Source organism: Gopherus evgoodei, chromosome 9 (assembly GCF_007399415.2).
Source record: "Gopherus evgoodei ecotype Sinaloan lineage chromosome 9, rGopEvg1_v1.p, whole genome shotgun sequence".
NCBI lineage: Eukaryota > Metazoa > Chordata > Testudines > Testudinidae > Gopherus > Gopherus evgoodei.
Window position 1 is genome coordinate 11,587,260 of NC_044330.1, and position 21,732 is coordinate 11,608,991.

General features: G+C 41.6%; 1 protein-coding gene across 2 annotated transcripts in view; it reads right to left on the bottom strand.

Annotated features, from left to right (window-relative positions):
- Window positions 1-1,083: 1,083 nt before the first annotated feature.
- Window positions 1,084-21,732, bottom strand: part of USP13 (ubiquitin specific peptidase 13) — an 84,226-nt gene continuing 63,577 nt past the window's right edge. Inside the window, exons 13-21 of one of the 2 annotated variants that reach the window (XM_030575719.1) lie at window positions 20,421-20,595; window positions 17,005-17,093; window positions 16,530-16,652; window positions 13,667-13,693; window positions 11,675-11,818; window positions 10,812-10,978; window positions 8,873-9,035; window positions 5,742-5,826; window positions 1,084-5,180 (exon numbers count right to left, since the gene is read on the bottom strand). In XM_030575719.1, coding sequence (XP_030431579.1) covers window positions 5,087-5,180; window positions 5,742-5,826; window positions 8,873-9,035; window positions 10,812-10,978; window positions 11,675-11,818; window positions 13,667-13,693; window positions 16,530-16,652; window positions 17,005-17,093; window positions 20,421-20,595 — 1,067 coding nt within the window. In that variant the 3' untranslated portion in view covers window positions 1,084-5,086. The remainder of the gene's footprint in view (window positions 5,181-5,741; window positions 5,827-8,872; window positions 9,036-10,811; window positions 10,979-11,674; window positions 11,819-13,666; window positions 13,694-16,529; window positions 16,653-17,004; window positions 17,094-20,420; window positions 20,596-21,732) is intronic. The other variant, XM_030575720.1, reaches the window with a different exon arrangement.

Here is a 21,732-nt window from a genome sequence, read left to right on the forward strand (position 1 = left end):
AACTGAGGCAGAGAGAGACTCTGGTCTGGGTCTACATTTAAAAAATTAGATCAAACAGCTATGTTGCTCAAGGCTGTGAAAAATTTTGCACCCTGAGGTCTGTAATTAGATCAACCTAACCACTAGCATATAGACAGCTGGATGGACAGAATTATTATTCTGTCCATCTAGCTACCATTTCAGAGAGTTGGATTAACTACATTGACAGAAAAAAAAAATCACTCCGTGCGCATAGGAAGTAGCATAGACATTGCCAGTGGGATTTATCCATGGTCACACAAGAAATCTCTGATAGAGCAAGAAACTGAACGCAGGTCTTCCAATTCCCAGACTAGAACCCTAAACCCTGAACCATCCTTCTTTTTATGGTAATGGCAGCCATCCTGCACTCCCCACATGCTTAAGGGGCTATAGCCAGTCTGTCCACAAAATTATAGACCCACTGACCATGGCCGTGCCCTAACTTGCCCTCAACCCCTGTGCTTCTGTAGAGAAAGCCGCGTCAGAGTCATGTTTGGAATGCTGTCTTTTTATGGCCTAGCCCCACACTGAGCAGCAGAATCCCCCCAAAAACATTTGTAATTTGATGAAAAGCAGGTCTAATATCTAAAGATGGATTTGAGAGGTTACAGACAAACATTTAGAAAGGCCTAACCTAGAAGAACACAGTAGAAACCTACACATGAATGGAAGGAGCTTGCACAGATCAGTATTGCCATCCCCAAGCATTCAAAAATCAGGTCAGACCTCTAAAATTCATGAGTGGCTTAAAAATCATGAGATTTTTTAAAAATAATACCTTTTAGGTTCTGCTTGTTTGCTTTTTGAATCTTTAGGGAGCCCTAGGGTCAGGTTTTCAATCTTTTCTCTGCAACTATCAAGGCTAGAAATTACCTTTTTCTTTCTTTTCTTTTTTTAGTTCAGAGTGGAGATGCTCATGTACCTCCTCTGCTCCAGTTGTTGGGGCTTTAAGGAAAACACCAGATTTCACAAGGTTCACAACTGTCAGAACTGGCACCACCAAAAGCTGCTCAGTTAATCTGAGGTTTCAAAGAAAAGAAAGAGGCAAAAAAAACAACACAATCCCCAAGATGTGAGAATATTTTTAATTTGAAACAATTGCAACAATATATCATTCATATCCCTTCCCATCTCAAACACTCTCCAAAATGTTACCAATGCTTCAAGCAAACAATGCCAAATGGTGCAAAATAAACTATTACAAACACTTCCAGAACACAACAGAAAACTTCAAAAGATGTGGCAGGAATCAGAAATTGATCTGATCCGTTAATGGGGGGCGGCGGGAATAGGAGTGGAATAAAAAGGCATTTCCAGTTACAACATGTTTTGCATAGTCGTTCAATGCATCTGAAGTCAGATAGCAGAGAAAACAGAGATGACTGCCATTGGGATGGAAAACAAAGATATTAGCTGGAGGTCTGTTTCTAAAAGCTACAACGAAGACCTAATGCATCCATGTCACAAGTTTTACTGCACCTCCATGAGGTTGAAAGTTCCTAAGAAACAGGGCCTGCTTCAGATTTCATTTACACCAGTATAAACCAGGAATAACTCAGCAGAGGTACTCCAGTGTGGAACTGGTAAAAGGGAAAGGAGAATCAGGTCCAAAGACTCCCAGACTGGCTGAAGGCTTTATTATTTTTTAATTAAGATTATATCCAAATTACATTTTAACCAACAAGATAAAAAGATTTTAAGAACCACATTCTACTTCTGCTTTGAAGAGAGGACACTGTGAATCATAATGGGTTCTAGACTCCTTTAGAAATAAAGCAGGATTTTAAACGGGGGCAGGGTGTGTGTCAAACATTTCCCCTTCCTCCCAAAAGTTGCATAATTCGGACATTTATAACCAGCTCTAACAATAAAACAGCTGTTTGCTTTGTGCCTCTTGATTCTTGGTATTCAGCTGATGGCATAACTTGCCTTTTTAGGTTCAAAGGCCCAGATCATCAAAGGCATTTAGTGACCTTAGTCCCATTGATATCAATGGGAGTTAGGAACTCAAACACGTTTGAGGATCTGGGCCAAAGTGACTCTTTTCTCAACTTTTACTCCCCAAGAAGCTCACAAGACAAATTAAAAAAAAACAAAAAAACCAACAACTTGAAACAGTTACTGGAATCCAGCTGAACCACAAGTCCTCCCATCACCCATTGCTCAAGTCACTCCCTATTGTCCTGATCCAGCAAGGTACTTAAGCAGAGGGAGTAGTCGTATTGACATCAAAAGGACTACCCACCTTCTTGAAACTGAGCATGTGCTTAAGTGCTTTGCTAGATGAAGACTTAAATGGATCAAACAGGTGTACCTCTCCCTCTAGGTTCCAGAGTCAGATGATTGCATCCTAATGTACCAATGTCACTGTTCACCTTTAGTCATATCGTTGAAGAAAAAGGAAAGAGAAGAAAAAGAATTTACAGTAAATTGAATATTTGAAAGTGAAAACAGTGATGAGGGGACAAAATGCACAAACAGCTGGAGAACTTCAAGGTATTTTCAAATGCAATATTTTCATGAAAGATCATTCAGCCTTTCCCCTTTATTGCACCCTGCACTTTTGCCCACTTATAGCTTACGCAGCACAAAGGGCTGAACAATACTTGCACTAAAAGGATTTCAGAAATGCAGACACTAAAAATGCACCTATTACAACCAGCGAATTTTTTTCTTTTAACTATCACTTTCCAGCTTCTCACCTGCTAGATTTTTAAGTGTGCCTGATGTTAAATATATAATATTAATATCACACACACATGGTCTTTCCAGTTTTAGATCTCTCTACATACAAGTAAACGGTTTGTGAGAGTTCACGCTCCATCCTTAGTCTTAGGGAGCTTTGCCATGTTTCCAGTTTAACAATGAGCACGGTAAAGACCCCGTGATCTGTAACTTAGCCAAGGTCTCTAAATAAGAAGGTTATGCATACCAGACCTTTCCAGTTTATAAATAGCCCTTTAAATTCATGAGGCAGAGGAGAAAGCTGTTGCTGCACTTCTTTGAAATATAAACTGGGCATGAAAATGATCTTTTCCTTTTTTACTGCCAAAAGCAAAAATAAAAAAATAAAAACTATCTGAAAGTTCAGCTCCTCGTTCACTTTACATACAGGATGTGCCACTGCATACTTCCCTGATTCATTTTTCAGGATAGGCAACCGCTAGTGAAAGACATAAATAGCCAAAATACTGTAGGAACAAGTAGATCTGCTGGCAATTTTTATTTTGTCCTCAGTAAACTACTTAAGAATGACAAGGGAGATGAATCTTATGGGAGCCACTTTCTAATGTGAAACACCACCATTCTAGTGTCCCTGGAAGGGTGTTAAATAGAGGAAGCTTTCCCAGTGATTAGGCATCACATACACTACTACAGAATTATTGCACTAGAATTTCTCTCTACATCTAGTACCACTTTTCAGATCAAATACTGATCAGGAAAACTAGGCCTATATTACCATGCTTAGTGATCTATACCAGACTTTGTTACACTATGGGAACAGTTTTTAGTCAGACATTAAAAAAAAAGCTCTAGTTGTAACCAGAATCTTTAAATTCAGGTTCCCTTTGATTGTACAATAGCCTGCATTTTGCTATTAAACTTGCAGACATTAAATGTAGAGAAGACATAATTATAACTGCCTCTCCTGCACTCTACATGGATTCTTTTGACTGTTCCAACTTATTTTAAGAGATCAGTAATATTATAAGAGGCAATTTTTCCAATGGTCTCTCAGCAGAAGCCAACATACTGTGAACTTTTTTTGGGAAACGAAAAAGATTATACATTCACCACTGTAATTTTTTTTTTAACAGAATTATTCAACAACTACAATTTAATAACCCCTCCCCCTCACACACACAGACCCCTTCTTGTTTATGACTCAAATTGAAATAAGGAAACAATATGGGGAAAAAATGGGACAAACAGTGGCCAAAAAACCCCAGAAGTCCATGTATAAAGGGTGCATTATGCAGATCAGATTATCAGTGTGTTTGCAAGTTTCTAGAAAGTTGATATGTTATGAATTAAAAAAAAAATCAATACATCAGCAATTTTACCAAGCAATTTTCTCCATCCATGGAAGAAACTTAAATAATTAAACAACCTTTGGCAAAAAGCAGAATTGTACTGAAAGCACTTTGTCATGGAGCCGGTTTCAGCTGGTCTGGGCACAAAATTCTTTGCAACAATTAAAGGGACATTGCTCCTCTTTTTTAACACCTTTGGAGGAAAATGGTGGTTGTTATTCCTGAGTGGTAGAGTTACTTATCAAATCAGCATATCTGTTTCCTTCAGCCACTTGCAATCCTGAATCTCTTGGGATAATTTAAAAAACATAACAGGATTTCAAGAAGAGTTTAAAAAAACCCACATTAAATACATAAAATAAAACCCACCATTTCTATGTGGCATAATGCATAGGGCACTGACAAGGGATTAACAGCTTCCAAATTTTGCATTGGATTTCAAGCATCAAGGAGGCAAAACAAGACATTCTGTATCACTACATTTTAATATACATATCTATATAAGTCATTCCTTATTGTACTGAAAATAATATCGTGACTGAGGCATATTCTGTGATGGAAAACAATTTCTCCCCCTTCAATTATACATGAAGCAAAGGCAAATTTGTGACATCCAGAACCAGTGTGGACTCTCCAGCTGGAAGCAGTGGGCAGCTACTATTGTAGAAATGTACATTCCCCAAAGGTCTTCCGAGAACATAGCTGTAATTGGGTTGTAGTGTAGTTTTGAAACAAACGCATATTCTCCATGAGCTATTTGCAAACTCCATTAGTAATCTGCATGGTCTTAAGGTATCTTTTAATGTATATCAATTTAAAATATCCACCTAATAAAAATTTCCCTGCTAACACTTAAGAAGGCATCAAATGACTGTGTTTTTAAATAAACTATAAATATCCCATGTTTTCCTTTGCTTTTTTGGCAGTCCAAGTTTTTTTTGTTTTTTGTTTTTTTTAATTTTTTATACTTTTTTTTTTTGGCAGATTAAAAGGGTTTATGGCTTCTTAAGGCCAAATAACATATTTGTGGCCTAACTTGGTATCCTACGGTAGAAGTAAATATAGCCCAGGTCTCTGGGAGGTCGTTCTGAGGCACAGACTTTAAGGTCGTTGTAGATCACCCATCTGAAATAAAAATAGGAAGGTGAGTCTCCAGAGGATTAAAGTGCTGTAATTAATTCCTTTAATAGGGCACCAACAAGACACTAAGGACTTCCCAGATCTCTACCCTTAAAAGCTTAAAATCTAATCAGACAACGTACAAACAAGAGGCACAATGAAAATCAAAGTGATTGGTGAAACAGGCTTCTTGTTAATTAAGTAATTAAGAAAGGAGAAGGGCATGAAGGCAAACCAGAGATGGTTTCCAGTTGTCAGAAATTAGAATGCTCGGTGCACAACTAGGGAGGAGGGGGTCGGTGGCAAGCACAACAGAATCCAAGTTCTGCATCAGCCCAGTCCCTAGTATACATTACAGCAGCCTCAGCATGAGCACGCGCGTGCACACACACGGAAAATCAAGTACAGTTCTATATAACATTTGCAGCCTTCATTCCACTTACTGAGTGAGATAACAGAAATGTATTGCATGATAACACTCGTATATTTTTGTATGGAGACATGCTATGCAGAAGCTGCGTGCCATCCAGAAATCAAATCTTTCCTTCCTTTCCCAAAGCCACTCACCTTCCTTCCTTTTTGAGATGGGAAACATAGTGGCCACTCATTGTGGATGTTCCCATGTGGCTGATGAATCCAAAGAGCTCATACCCTGCGTAAGAAATATCAGAGATGATGAATGTCACTCTTCCATTGCTGACACCACAGCACAGAGCCAAGGGACAATTTTGTTTTGAACAGAAAAGAATTTTCAGATATATAAGCACCTTTGATTCAGACCTCGCATCCCAAAAAACACTTTCTATTAACCCAGCAGTAGGTGTTTCCTTTCATGTGCAACACTTACCTTCACCAAACTTGAATGCAGCACAAACCAACACAAGTCTGTGCACAAACAACACTGTCTGAATCTGCTTATACCTATGAATATATGACCAAATCTATGAAAGACAAAACGGACAGCGCAAGGGTATGGATTTCAACCTTGATGCACACAAGACAACACTGAAACGTATGATACACTATTTAGATACAGCCCGATCGAAGGGTGGTGAAAATTGGCTCTGCACACAAATTAGTTGAATTCATGCATATGAATGTTTGAACTCCTCTAAATCAAATGAAAAAGACAGGGACTATACCCTACAGTAGCCTTTGGTTTGAGGGCACACTGAGTCCTCCGTATGGCTTCTAACACCATCACCCGCACAAACATACACAATTCTTAAAATTTTGGGAAAGCCCTTGGATAATAATTTCAACAGCTTCAGCATATTATGCAGGCATGGCGTCTCAACAGGAAGAAAACCATGAAGAGTTCATGGTTAAGACAATTGACGAGAAGGATTTTGTGCACAGCAGGGATGGAGACTTTACTCTGTATTTGTTTATGCCACACAGTATAACTAGACTTGAAATTATTAGATTTTTCTTGGTAAATATTGATTTCACCATATGCACACAAATTGATGAACATATATTTACATTGATAATCAACTAAATTTACAAATAGTCAAAAGGAAGAAAAATGCTGTTTGAGAACTTACTAGGGTCAAAAATCCATGGATTTAGACGTTTGAATTAGGCTTCTGATGAGTGGACTAGCAAATCAATAGTAAAAACAGGTATGATCTGTCAGTGTAAATATATTTATTTCACATATTTTAACATGTGATGTTGACAATTTGTATTTTAACTATTTGATTTAACTTTTTGAATCTCATAATCTACCATCATTAAATAATGACACACACTCCTTCCCCCAAAATTTCCAACAACTGTGAAAATTTAAATTGACAAGAATCAGGGAGTGGGGAGCTTAACAATAGCCATCAGTATTAATTATCCAGTGAAATTATTTAAAAAATTGAATTCTGCCAAGCCTAAATACAGCCATGACCAAAATTAAACAGATTACACTCCTTCAAACAACTGGATAATGGGAATGACTTGGGTTTTGACCCAGAAAGGGAATTCTGAGGCCATTTTACTGCACCAAAGTATATTATCGGAATCTCAGACAATCAAAACAGGGTCACATCCTCCAAAGTCTGATTACACATATCTAATTCCCATGCTCTTCATTGTAAACCTCCATTTTAAATATATTCGCTGTCCCCAAGACATTGGGATAATCAAGCTTGGCCTTTACTACGCAACACTTGTAATAGTTACAGTGAAGTATTATTTAAAAGTTATTAAAAACTTATTAAAAAGCTACAAGAGAAAAAATCAAATGATTATTTGATGTGGTCTTTAGACTATTGTTGTAAGAACATTACAGTGACAATAACCTGGGGGACAGAAACAAACAGATGGAGAGAGCATGCACACTGCTGTTACTAATGTGGGGGTATTAAAGTCCTTTAGAAAGGCAATGTTAAATGCTACTCACTATCCTAAGATGACCATTGTGCTGCAGTAACCCAGTGCATGCAGATTTATAATCATTCTTTGCCTTTTTTACATTCCTGGGCTGTTGTACAATAGCCCCATCTTGTGGTTTACTTAGCTCTATTACTTCTGACAATGAGATCCTCAGAGGAAAACCGGTAGAGAAATCAGTGAAGTCATGCATGGATATGTAGGATAATGATTCCTATTAAATGGATTATCAGATTACAGATCAACTAAAAGGCCTAGAGTTCAAGTGGTTTGTAATAAACAGCAGACTCCTTAGGTTTAGGGACCTCCTCCCTCCAGGCATGGAATTTTCCTATTTTCCCCCTCATAATGAAAGAAATTATATTTTATGTAGAGTAGGCGAGTAAAGCATACCCAGTGACCCTGGGGACAGCAAGATTTCCAGGCAGCGATACACCATGAAAGCAGATATATCAATGCCAACACAAGAGCATGAGGTTTATTGTACTATGACATAGAATCACAGGGTTAGAAGGAACCACAAGGGTCATCTAGTCTAACCCCCTGCCAAGATGCAGACATGAGGGCAACAGGATTCTGGGAGGTTTTGCCTGAATTTGCCTACCCTTTTGCAGGCAAAAATCAACCTTTTCCAAGGCTCTGCCTACATTAAGGAAATATGAACCAAGTATCAATCGAGTTACATCACTGCAATCCCTAATGTAGGCTGGCTGCACCAGCCCAGTTTAATCTGGTAATTTACCAAAGTATTTTATACCAATGTAAATCATGCTGTGTACTGGTTTCATGTGCCCATGTTAGGGACACGCACTAGAGTGACTAGATAGCCAAGGTAAATCCATTACATTTCTTTAGTGAAGACAAGAGCTAAGAGAGATTTTCTGCTATTGTAAGTGGGGCACAGATTCTCCTCTCACAGAAGCAGCAGTGAAGAGACTCATCAAATGGTCTGAAAATAAGAATGGGAATCCTAATACTGTGCAATTCTATAGCACATTTCATCCAAGAACGCCAAAACACTTTGCAAACCTTAAGCCTCTCAATAGCCTTGAGAAGCTGGAATCATCCTCATTTTACATATGGGGAAGCTGAGGCCCAAATAAGTCACATGACTTGCACAAGGTCTCTCTCTCTCACAAACACAGTGGCACAGACAGGATTAAAAATAAATTGTTTGGATTTCACTCCAAACACTCAGTGAAGCTCATTTTTTGCAAGAGAGAGAGAAGAGCTCTAGATACAATATATAAGATGGACATGAGGGTGCAACATTGTAGCATGATCGTTAAAGCCACTACTCCAAGAGAACTTACTTCCAGACCCATCTTTGATCCTGGGCCCCTCTGAACCTGCCTCTGCAAGGATGTTGGCATTAGCATTATTTTCCATATCCATCACATCTGAAGCAGACTCGCTTTCCTCTTCGGGCTCAGGGTGGCTGAAGATCCAGTCCAGTGCATGCTCCAAATTATTATTCTGGCAGTCAAATGAGCAAAACACTAGCCATCAGTGCGTTCACTAACATTGTAGCTGCCATACAATCACTGATCTTCAAATAAGCAGAACAAGGACTGAGATCAACAGCATTCAGTACATTTGAGCTAGACACTGCGCCTCTATGGAAATGAGTATTCAGCAGGCACTATGCAAATCTCCTGACCTAGGACTATAATTGGATTTGTTTAGTACTAAATGATTCCCTGCAGCATTTTCAGCACCACACGGACTGAATGGTTCTTTGCTCAGTGTCCTATATGCTGTTGCCAATAATGATAGGGTGCTAGATTACACAGGATAACAGTATTAATTTAAGCACATAGGCTTTTAAAGTTATATTTGATGCGAAAAGTGGCTGTATCAGTCTTATAAATAATCATAGTGATTTAGCTGGAGGCATTCAGAATTTGGTTTCCAAAGTTGTAATTTCCAATGCACCTTCCCTTCCTCACCATGCTGGATAAAAAATGGCTGGGATTGGGATTTTGGTTCTAACAAATGGTTTAAAGGGAAGACAGTTTAGATCTTTTAATCCCTATTAAATCAAAATAGTTGTTTACAATACACAAAAAATGCAGGAACAGTGACATTTGTAATTGCCCTCTACCTAATTTGATAGGCATATTCCCTTGTTGGAACAGAAGGTTTGCTTACCAATACTTAGGTTGTAAGCTCTCTGGGACAGGGGCAGTCCTTTTGTGCTGTTTTTGTACAGCACCTAGCACAGTGGGGTCCTAGTCTATGACTGGGACTCCTAGGTACCACGGCAATGCAACCAATAGGTCCTGGGAAGTCATACAGAAAAGAGTAAGTGATCTGGCTAGGAAAGGCCTGAATTGCAGTGTTCTTCAACAGACACTGCCAGCCACCCATGCTAGCATTCCAACCAGCACACAGCCTGCTCAGCTGCTCAGGAATAAAAGTGAAAGCCAGTGACCTAGTCCTATGGTTTCTGCATTCAGATCACAAATATTGTGCAAGCCACATAACTACACATGAAAGGGAAACTGCTGTCTGCGAGTGACTATGCTGCTTGGAGCACTCCGGCACATCACACTGGATGGGAGCCCAGCATAGCTGGGAAGAGGCAGTGCAGCCCAGGAGTTGGTGTCTGAGGAAGTATTAGTATTAATGGAAAATTACAGCATAGAAAAGAAGGCAGAAGAGCCCAGTGTTAACTCCCACTCCTCCCTGGTTATCATCCCACATGGAGGTGGGCTTTGGAGAGGCATAGAACAGATATAAAGAGAAACAAAGGTAAAGCCTCCCTTCTCTCCAGCACCGAGAAAGAGACCTTTCCTCTCTCACTGTGGGTGTCTCTTAAGGGCCAAAAGATCGCTGTACCTGGATAACTGTGAGCGGTGAGTCAGAAAACAGTCATGTGAGATGGGATTGCAACTCTTCAACAAACACCCCAAAGAAAGGAATTGGGGAGCACCCCATCCTCAGGACACACTGCTCTCATTCACTCAGAATGCTTCAGAACAGATAGGAAGGGGAGTCAAGTTCTTCCTATCTTCCCCTTCTTTGTCACACCCAACTGAATACTCACCTGAAATCCATATACCCTAGCTCCTCACCCCTGTCACAATCTATCTTAAGGGCCAACCTTGCCTCAGGACCCCATTCTCCTTGCTTCCCCACATCCACCAGCAAATTATGAATTCCTTCATGGGCACATCTCATGAGTTTCCTTGCACATGTGTCTTTTCATCCTCAAAAAAAATAAATTCCAAAATTTCTCTTGGGACTCACTGTTGCTTTGAGTGCTTGAATAGCTACATTCCTCTGGAATCCCATGGAGGTGATGAGAGCTACCATCTCTTCTGGAGGCTGGTTATCTAACCCAATAGCCCCTAGACCAGCTGCTCCGGCAGAAACAACTCCCCCATAGCCAGGTATAGCTAATGGCTCTGCAAAATCTGGAAAAGACAAACAGTTCACTTTTTTACCCCATCAGTACATACCCTAACAATGAATGGAAGCTCGAGAATAGCAACAATACCTGTATAAAGTTCATTTCTATGGGCCAAATCTGGACAGCAGGGGCACAGAAGGCCCAAAAAAGCAGGAAAAGGAGTATGCACATGAGAAAGGCATGTATGTGGATTCTTCCACACTGTGCATGTGCTACAAGGGTGAAACCAATGCAGCAAAGTGACATGGTGGCATATCCAGGGAATAAAGAAGCCAGGTTTATCACAGCAGAGCCCAACATGAAACCCAAGTATCAGACAACCCATACTTGGTAGGCATACAGCTGCATACCCAACACTGACCCAAGACCAGCAACAAGGGGCTGTAGACCCACCACCGCTTTTCAGCACCAGTTACTTCGTCACTGGGGACAGGATACCTCTTTTGGTGCAACATTAGTGTGCTGTGCCTTCTCTGGGCAATGGGTGCCAGGTGTGTGTTCAGAGGACTGGATTCTGTATCAGGTTTATAGTAATGAGTACTAGTCCTACCAACATTCAGGAGAATGACAAGTCTGTGTTCTCCAGTTTTCAAAGGGATATGATACGATTTGTTTGCCATGCACGGTGTTACAATTTATATAGACCCAAGTAAGAAGCACAGCAGAGTGAGGTCTCATTCAAACCCTTGAGACTACTGACCTGGTTCTTCCATGTGTGCAATGATCCAGTTGAAAGCCACTTCAGCACCCATATTTCCTGTATAGTATACAGCTTTCCGACATGCTTCCAAGGGGAAACCCATCTCTGCTAGCTGCATCACTGAAGATTCATCAATATCTGGAGCTACAGCAGAGGATACTCTAATAAGTAAAGTCAAATCAGCCCATTCCTGTAGTATTTGTTATTATATAGGAAGTAGCATCCTATACATCGTATCACTGGGTTTGTTTTAATGCTGCAGGAAACAAACATCCATTAAAAAAAAGCAGCTTTATGCAAATCACTATAATGGCAATTAGTGATTTATTTATAGCTTTTTATCTAAATGATTTACACAGAGCGTCTTTCACCCTGAGTAATTCCCTAAGTGTTTTACAAAAAGCATTTATAGGAAACAAGTCACCCTCCACTTAAGTGCAGGCCCGTCAGGGATTCTAAGAGTACTAGATCTGCTACTATTGGTAGATGGACAGCCAATTCAGTAATGACACCATGGCTGATATAGTGGAGCACAAGCAGCTTATCTGCAGCAGTGACACTTGGTGAAGATACCTCAAAACTCTGAATACTGTAGCTCTCTCTCTCTCTGACTATAACGGCTTTTACAAGCAGCACCTGTGACATTCTGTTTAGAAATCATTCTAATTTTTTTGTCAAGTTGTCTGCATAGTGAGTCATTAGCTAAAATCCTCCAGACCAGCAAATTATAAAAGACACATGATAGGACCAATCTTGTCCCTTTGAGGACTGTGGCAAAACTCCCATCGATGTCAATAGGGAAGAGGACTGCTCCTCACTTTGTTCAGAGTTTCGTTAAGGCCTCTCATATCACTTAAGACCTGGGGCATAAATCACAGGGACAGCTTTATGTAAACCCTCTGTACTGGTGTGAATTTCACCCTATATGAAAAGCAGCTACTGATTCTGCTCTGTAGCTACTTTTCAAATATAAATATAATGTATTTCTTTTTGGTCACGGTGTTGCATTTTAACAGGGGAGCACAGAACAATATTGTGATATGGAGACAAAAAAAAAATCTCCCCCAAAATGTTCCAACTCTAAGCATCACTATTGTTCAGTATTTCACATGAAGCTAGCACCTGGATACATACTCTGGCAGCAAGCCCATGTTGCCACTCAAGTTACACTGCTGCTGTTAGCTTGAGCAGAGCTAGCATGGATATATGTCTACATGAGCTGGGATTCAGATCTCCCACACAAATATAGGTGTATCCTCAGTGTTATAGCAAAGACCCAAGGTGTTGGGTCAGATCATGGCATACAAATTACAACTGTAATCAGGGACAACAATTTTATAACCAGCCCCCTCAACTTCCTTCCCCATTTGCAGTTTAGATGAGCCCTGCATGGGCAACATCAATGTTTAAAGAATACAAAGCGGCATTTCTGAAAAGCACACCTACAACCTCCTAAACTGAGGCCTCATCCAAAGCCCACTGACATTGGCATTCATTTCAATGCACTTTGGATCATGCGCCACATACACTTTAAAAATTGAGATTTTTAATCTAAAACTACCGTAAACTGCTACTAATAAAACTCCAAAAACATCACATGTGTAATTTCAGAGCACCTCTTCCAATCCAATTAACTGTGTTTTAAGTTTTAAAAAATGACAACAAAGTACATCTGGCTCAAATCTTTTACACCAAGATTTAGTCCACAGTGAATTGACCCCAAGTTACAAAAATCAGACTTCACACCAGAAACTGTGGCTGCTCATGTGTTGGGCACCACGCTGCTATGATGGGTCCTTCAGATACCAAAATGTGTGCAAGTCAACGCTGGAACAAGTACAACACTGAAGTGTTACGTAAATGCACACAGAGAAAAGTGCCATGCATATCTGTGTAGACAAAACTACCATTAATTGACTATCGCACGTGGATGCATGTTTGAACAGCCAAAACATCAGCACAATGTGCTGGGGAGAAAAATGAGATACATACGCTCCATGAAATGGTTCATCATGCGATCTGGAAATTGAGAAAGAAAAATTAGGAGAAGTGAGTTTGCATGACAGTCAGCTACGCTCTATATTGAAAAGAAAGAGGGCCAGTTTTGTGGGTAATAAAAAAGTCTGGTGCCGTAAGAGCAGCGTGCACTGTGCTGACGGAAGCTCACAAAGATAATCTCATGCTTATTAAAGTAGAGCATCACTGGTGTTGTAATCCAATAATAAATGGGATAATTACTGGCCTAACCCCATTTAAACCAGGAAGGCCATGATGCTATGAATATCGTACCACCAAACTGAACTTTCTTTCCCCAAAATATAATCTGCACACCCAGACATTACAGGATGGGCATGGTTAGCTGATGCTTTATGTAAAGCAAGAGGCTGGGATTGAGAGGGCATAAGACTAACAAAATGAGGTAGCGGACACATTGAGAAGTTTTACTTGCACCTGAGGACGTTAAAACCAGGACTGGCTAACAGTTCCTAATTTAGCACTTACTCCTTCCTTGAACTTAGCCATAACACTAGTAGCCCTCATCCCTCTCCTAGCCCTCCTCAAAGCCCATTTGTTCTTTGATGCTTATGTGACAGCCAGCATCTAGGCTGACACATTGGTGATAGAGCTACACTGACCCGTGGGTTATTCCTACAAGAAATTGACCAAATAGTGAGGGCTGGGTAGAGGAGTCAGTCAGTATACTTGAGATACATGTTACACATAGAAAGGCATATACGAACTGTCTGTGTTAAGATTTGAGTGAACCCCTCTCCCAGCACCTTTTGCAAGTTGCGTGTTTCGTTAGAATGCAATGTCTCTGGTAGCTGAATCAGTAAGTAAACCTCATAGCAAGCGGCCATGATGCAGGAAGACCAAAGTGGATGAAGTGAGGCAGCAAAAGCTGTCAGAAGTTTTATTTCATTTATAAAAGGTAAAGCTCCAATTTTTTTAGCCTTTACAAGTGAAAATGCAAGTTTCAAGGAGGCCGAGATGCCCAGAAAGCCATGGTAAACCATAGGGAGTAGTCTGGAGAGGGGAAACAAAATTGAAATCACTATACGTCTGCATATTCCTCTACTCTAACACCAAAATACATTTTAGAGATTGACATTCTTCCATGTTTGGAAAGCTCACTGCGGTAACAGCACTATTAGTACCCAAGTAAATAAATGAGCCAATCCTGCAATGTGAGTAGCGTCATCCCTTCTAGTATCATATTAAATATTTAAAAACCAAAACCTGAGTCATCATAAAGCAAATTTCAATAATCTGTGTCTAAGGTCATAGGATAATAAAGAGAATTTACTAGCTACAAAATATTTCACTGTCAGGGCAAAGTGGGGAGGAAGCAAGCTTTTACTGGATAGGCTTGATCTAGAAATGGATTATTTCAAGATGTCACATTGTGTTAAACATCTGTAGTAGCCTCTAGCACAAAGGGGACCTGGCTCATGACTGGGGCTCCTCGGTGTACTGCAATACAAATAATAAATAATGATTCTTGCTCTTTATAATGAAGAAGTGGCAGACTTTCACACTTAACCTATGGAAGGACATTTAGTGTTTTACAAAGTTTTATTTTGGAGAAGTTCTATGGCCTGTGTTATAAAGGAAGCCAGACTAGATGATCACAATGGTCCCTTCTGGTCTTCGAATCTATTCATCTACATAACCCCTTGTGTATTAAACATTGTTGTGCTGCAGATTAAGGAATCTGGTTTTAAGAAGTGTACTGTTCCCCTTTAAGTACACCGCCAACAAGCCATGTTTGGTCTGATACATCCTAATAGATAGTGCTGGGACTGGATAAGATGAAGTCGAGATCCTAAGGCAAAAACCTTATTGCTCAATTTAAGGCTCCTGAGAGCAAGGACCATGCCTTGCACACCAGTGAGCACACATCAGATAATGATTATTATTCAGCCACAGTCATGCCAAGGTTAGTTTATCATTGGTTTTTAGACAGCAGTTAGCATAAATATCATGGTAAGTAGGTTCCGATACACATGCCCCCAAGAACAAGAAATGACTGGGTTGAATTTCCACTCCACTTTTGGCACCCACCACTGATTCCACAGTAGGTATCCAAGCTGAAATTACATTCCCTATGGGCTGGAATAAGTAAGCATGACGATTCCATGAGACTAAATGGGAACCATGAGCCTGTACTCAAAGGCTGAATCTGGCCCCTCTATATTTACTACACACCAATGAGTGCGAGCTCTTCAGAACAGGGATTTTTTTCCCATTATGCATGTGTACAATGGGGCCTAAGCCTTGATTGCTTCTAAGGTGCTATTACGACATAAATAACACCAATACGAATAATGAGGGGTACTAGGAAGTAAGTGCTCTCTGAGTGATGCCATTGAAAGTCCTAGAGTCAACCCCTACAGACTCTCCTAGATGTACTTAGGTTCTAGACACCTGTAAAGATTCTAGAGGGAATGAGAACACAAGCTGGAGACAGGGTGGAGAGGGTGAAAAAGGGAATTAAAATATTCAGTTACCCTCTTGCATAGAACAGTGTGAATTCCTTATCCTATCAACAGGTTTAAGTTAATTCAAGGCTTCTTAAGAGGTATGACAGCAGCAACCACTGCCTGATTTTCAAACAATAGCAGCTGCGGGTGCTCAGCACCTCTAAAAAAAAGTGCATTATTATTAGTCTGTCCCGATCCTATCTACACTCTATTCTCATTCACAGAGTCATGCTTCGTGCCTGCACAGGTGGAGTACAGCAGCCAAAAAGAGGCTTCACATGAACCAGCAGAGAGATGAAGAAAAATAGACTAACTATCCAAGCAGAGGAAGGCGGGATGGAAGGAGAGATCCCGGAGGTAGAGAACAGTACCTTTGGGGTCATCAGGAATGATAATGGGCGGAGCAATGTCAGGAAGTTCCTCTTCTCCTGGTTGTAGTCCGGTGGCACGGAGGTGATTGATGTCTAGTAGGTCTGGCATGTCTACGGAAACATCTGCAAACCCAGAGAGGAAAAGGTTATTGATGCATTCCAGCACATGTACATTGTATTGCAATTTACATGCTATAGCGAGGGGAGCTCAGTACACACGCTACATACATGGCCATGATTCTCTTCTCTTAAACTGTTGGTTGGAGTTACCAGTGAGAAGTTCAGGACACCTTTTAAAGAACACTTTTACAATGAAAAGTGACTATGTAAAATTGACTTCTTATTCCCCAGATCTGGGGTTCTGGTCTGGCCCTTTATGAAAAGAGGAGCCCACTGGATTTTGTTACAAACTCAAGACTCGCCAATGTACATAGCCCTTCCAAGAGAATCTGGACCAAATGAGGGAGATACATACCAAGCTTTTGGGGTATCCAGTCAAGGCCAAAGGTGAACTTCTTTATCTGCACTACCAGGTACTCAGGAAATGAAGCAAAGCGAGATGTTCTGGGAAACACAAGAACGTTACGTCAATAAAACAGGGCAACAAGATTACGGAACACAGATTGCAATGTCTCAGACCACAGTCTAAGCGACATTAACATGAAAAGTTTTACACCTATGGGTATGTCTACACTGCAATTAAACACCTGTGGCTGGCCCATATCAGCTGACTCAAGCTCATGGGGCTCAGGCTAAGGGACCGTTTTATTGTGGCGTAGACGTTCAAGCTCAGGCTACAGCCTGAGCTCTTGGACCAGAGCCCAAGCTCTGGGAACCTCCCCGTTGTGGGGATAAATTTTCAGTGCTTTGTGTTCACCCAAGTAGCTCCAAGCGGCTAGAATTTTAGGGCATTAGGTTGAAAATACAGGTTACATAGGCTCTAAAGATGACACTGTGATTTTTATATCTATGACATTATCTTTTTTACAAATAGGAACATTGGCTATTAGGTAATCTACCTACAAGCACCCAAAGACTCCAATGCTGTTTCTAAGTGAGATCTACAGATGAAAAGGACTATATGAATGCTCACTATTTTTGCAACAATTTAATGTTTAACATTAAATTGTTAAATTAAGGAAAACAAGTGTTTTTCTTTATTTTTGTACAAATACACTTGAAGATCTGTTTTGTCTTGCTTTTAAATGCAGCCTAATCATGCCTCTATTTAGAACAGCAGAATATTTTTTACTACCATGGGACATGCTCACAGTTAACGTATGAAACACTTTGGTTTTTCCTACATTCTTTTCCTCCAAGTGTGTTTGACTGCCTGTTTTCTATATGGTGCAGAAACTGTACACTAAAGAGTACAACCAATTGCTGGCATTGCTAACAATAGAAGGCAGTTTACCAAAACAGACCAGTTCCTGGGCCCAGTTCTCACCCACTCCTCACTACTATTGAAGACGCACTGGAGCATATTGGAGCATGCTCCAATACATCTGTTAGTCTATAAGGTGCCACAGGACTTTTTGTTGCTTTTTACAGATCCAGACTAACACGGCTACCCCTCTGATACTACTGAAGACACCCTGAAGCTTCTGTAATACCCCAATTGTTTAACACTTCTTCTTGGCATAAAGCTACGCCCCCTGTGGCTGTGTCCCTCCTTCTATTCTCCGTTGACCTCCCAATATTTTCTGTGTCCGAGCCCTTTTCATTACATTTTTCATCTGACTTTAGATTGTAAACCGCATGGAGGCAGGTTCCTCCTCTTTATATTTGCCTATAAAACACCATGCAAAGTGGCACCATATAAGTAACAATAATTAAGTATTACAAATGTATCCTAACTCTACAACACTGATAGTCATGCTGGAGTATTTTGGCTGAAATTCAGACATATATCAGAAACCAAATTTTTAATACTGCCCTTTCTGTGATTTGAAATCTTCATCCCTACAGCCTGATCAAGGAAGAACTTCTATCTCCATTTTCTCCACCCTATTCTGCCTAGGGGCTGCATGTGGTGCTTTAGGGCATCTTCAGACAAAGCTGGACAACAAGAGACTAGGGATGGAGATCCATACTTTGTCTCTTGTATGGAAACATAGATTTCTACCACTAGCTACTGCATGGGACCCAGGCTAAATGTGTAGGGTTACCATATTTGAACATTCAAAAAAGAGGACACTCCACGGGGGGTGTTGGCCCACCCACAGTCTACCCCTGCTCCTTCCCCACTCTTCCCCAGGCCCTGCCCCCTCCCAGCTCGGCCCCGCCACCACACCTCCTCTCCTCACCCCTGGGCCTGCCGCTGGCTTGCTGCGTCCCTCTTCAGTCCACCACCTACCACTCGCCTCCTCCCACCTGCCACTCACCTCCCCACTCCCCTGCCAGAAACCCCCATGCCCAGCCCAGGAACCCCCACCTGCAGCTGGCTCGACGCTTCTTGCCTCCTCACCCCCACTCACTCATCAGCCGCTTGCCCCCTCACCGCTCGCCTCTTCAACCCCCGCTGCCTGTATCTGGCCTTTTCACCCAGCCCTGCTCACCTACTCACCCCTCACCTCCTGCTTCTCACCACTCGCCTCTTCACCTCGCCCCACTCGCTTACTCACCTCTCCTGCTGCAGGTCCCTCTGGCTCCTAGGATTAGAGGCAGCCAAGGGGGCTCCACGTGCTGCGCCCACCACAAGCATGAGCTCCGTGGCTCCCACTGGCTGGGAAAAGCGCCAATGGGAGCTACCGGAGCTGCAGAGTGGGGCTTGCAGGTGCCATCAGCAAGCAGAGAGCTCTCCGTCCCCCCGACCCTAAAAGACAGTGGGACCTGCCGGGGGGGCGAGGTGGGGAGTCCCGGCGGTGTTTACCTGGGCGGCTCCTGGGAAGCATCTGGCAGGTCCCTCTGGCTCCTAGAGACAGGTTGGGTCAGGTCGGAGGTGGTGGCGGCTGCAAGCCCCAACCCCGCAGCTCTGATTGGGCAGGAGGGAGCCAGGGCAGCACAAAGAGATCCCCTCCGCCTCTGTGCCTAGGGGCCGCCCACACTGCAGGCTCCTGCGGGTGGGCGCCGGGAGCTGCCCCAGGAAGTGCTGCCAGCCCTGGGACTTTGGACTTAGGGTTACCATACATCCATATTTTCCCGGATGTTTTAGATATTTAAAAATTCCTCCTGGATGGCGATTTAAGAACTAAAAAGCCGGACACGTCTGGGAAAATACAGACGTATGGTAATCCTATAAAGGAGAGCAGAAACTTATCAAGCCACTAAGTTTTACACTCCTTATAAGCATCCACAAGCTACCTCATCATCAAACTTCAAATCCCTCCTTAAAACTCTCCCTTCTCATGATACCTACAGAAACTTGACAACAGTTAGACTGCTGGCAGGCTGAGACCCCAGCCTAACAGCAATATTATCTCATTATTTCCTTGTACTCCCCCATCAGCCTGTCCGTATCCATCTGTTGTCCATACTTAGATTGTAAGCAAGTCGGGACAAGGAGAGGCTTTTGTTGTTTGCACAGCACCAAGCTCAACGGTGTCCTGCTCCATGACCAGGGCTCTTCAGTGCTATTGTAATACAAATAAATAACGAACAACAAGAAGAAGCTTTGCTACAAACATCCAAATGAAGATAACTCCTGAAGTTCCACAAAGATGATTTATTTGTTGCTCAGAGGGTCATTACAAGCCTTTGAAATGTGAACTACACTTCTTACTGGGGCAGAGCTGTACTAATCTGCACCTTTTACATGGACGAGCCTCATCACTAATCCTGATCCATAACTGACTCTGCATCACCGTCTATTTCTTGCTGTAGCATACCCAAGTGGTAAAATAAACTATATTACGAACACATTGTGCTTTTAATATGGAAACACACACTCACTTAACTCCTGCAGATTTTGCTTGAAGGGCACTGCTCCAGAAGTCTTCTACGTTTTCTGGTTCAGAAAAGGCCTGCAGACACGCACTGAAAGGGATCTTGGCACGGACAAGCTCTGGTGGAGGTCTCCTAGCAGCTTCTGCTTCTCTCCTCTTCAGTTCGTAGGCAATTAGTTCATCTGATCAAAAGCAGACATGACACTGAAGGCTACATGAACAATGCATCTGCCACAGAATCTTTCACTGCAGTCTTACTTCTCACCACCTTTTTTTGTTTGTTTGTTTTTAGAGTGGGGGTGAAGGGAGAGACACGGGCTTTTATATGGTCTAAATATGTGCAGAAGACATCAAGATCCTGTCTGCATCAGGATCACAGCCATGTTTCAAACACATTTCTGGTTAACAGGGTTCTGATCACATGGAGGACAGGGCAGTGTGAACACTTGGAAACAAGTGATTAAATCTTCATGGCAGAGTTTTTATTTCTGTGCAAATGGCTATGCCTCTCTGCCAACTCCATCAGCTCAATTAGACTCTGAAAACCATTGCTGGTCTACCCCTCCATTGTGCTTTCTTGACTGGTCAGGGCTATATATTGGGCAGGACTATAGTGCTTCCCTTGCCAGTGATGGCCAGATGTACCAGTAATTGTCAAAACTAAAAGCTCCTGAGCTATAAACTTCTGGAAATAGATGCAATTTTTTAACAGAACACATTTACTGTTGGAACAGATTACCAAGGAATGTGGTAAATCCTCCCTTGGAGTCTTCAAATCAGGACTGGATGTCTTTCTAAAATACATGTTCTAATTCAACCACAAGTTATGGACTCCATGCAGGAACCACTGACTGAAATTTTACGGCCTGTTATGCAGGAGGATAGACTAGATTTTCAAATAGCCTCTTATGACTTTAAAATCTATTAAATCTTGATGTGAAAGAAACAGTGAACAGCAAAACAAGGACAATTTACTGACCACAACAGGGCCCGTCTTTGAGTCCCTCCACTGGCTCCCCTCTTCACCTCTACATCAAACACACACTTCTTGCCTTTCCCTTTAGGGCCCCTCACAACTTCACCACACCCTATCATTGTATTAATCCCCATCCTCAACCTACCAATGCTCCCAGCCATTCCTAACCACTCTTTCTAAAGCAAACAACCTAATATTTTTAGTCTCTCCTCATATGGAAGCCATTCCATACCTCGTGATCATTTTCGTTGCCTGTTTCTGTACCTTTTCCAATTCTAGCAGATCTTTTTTGAGATGGGGTGACCAGAACTGCATGCAGTATTAAAGTTTTGGGCATACCATG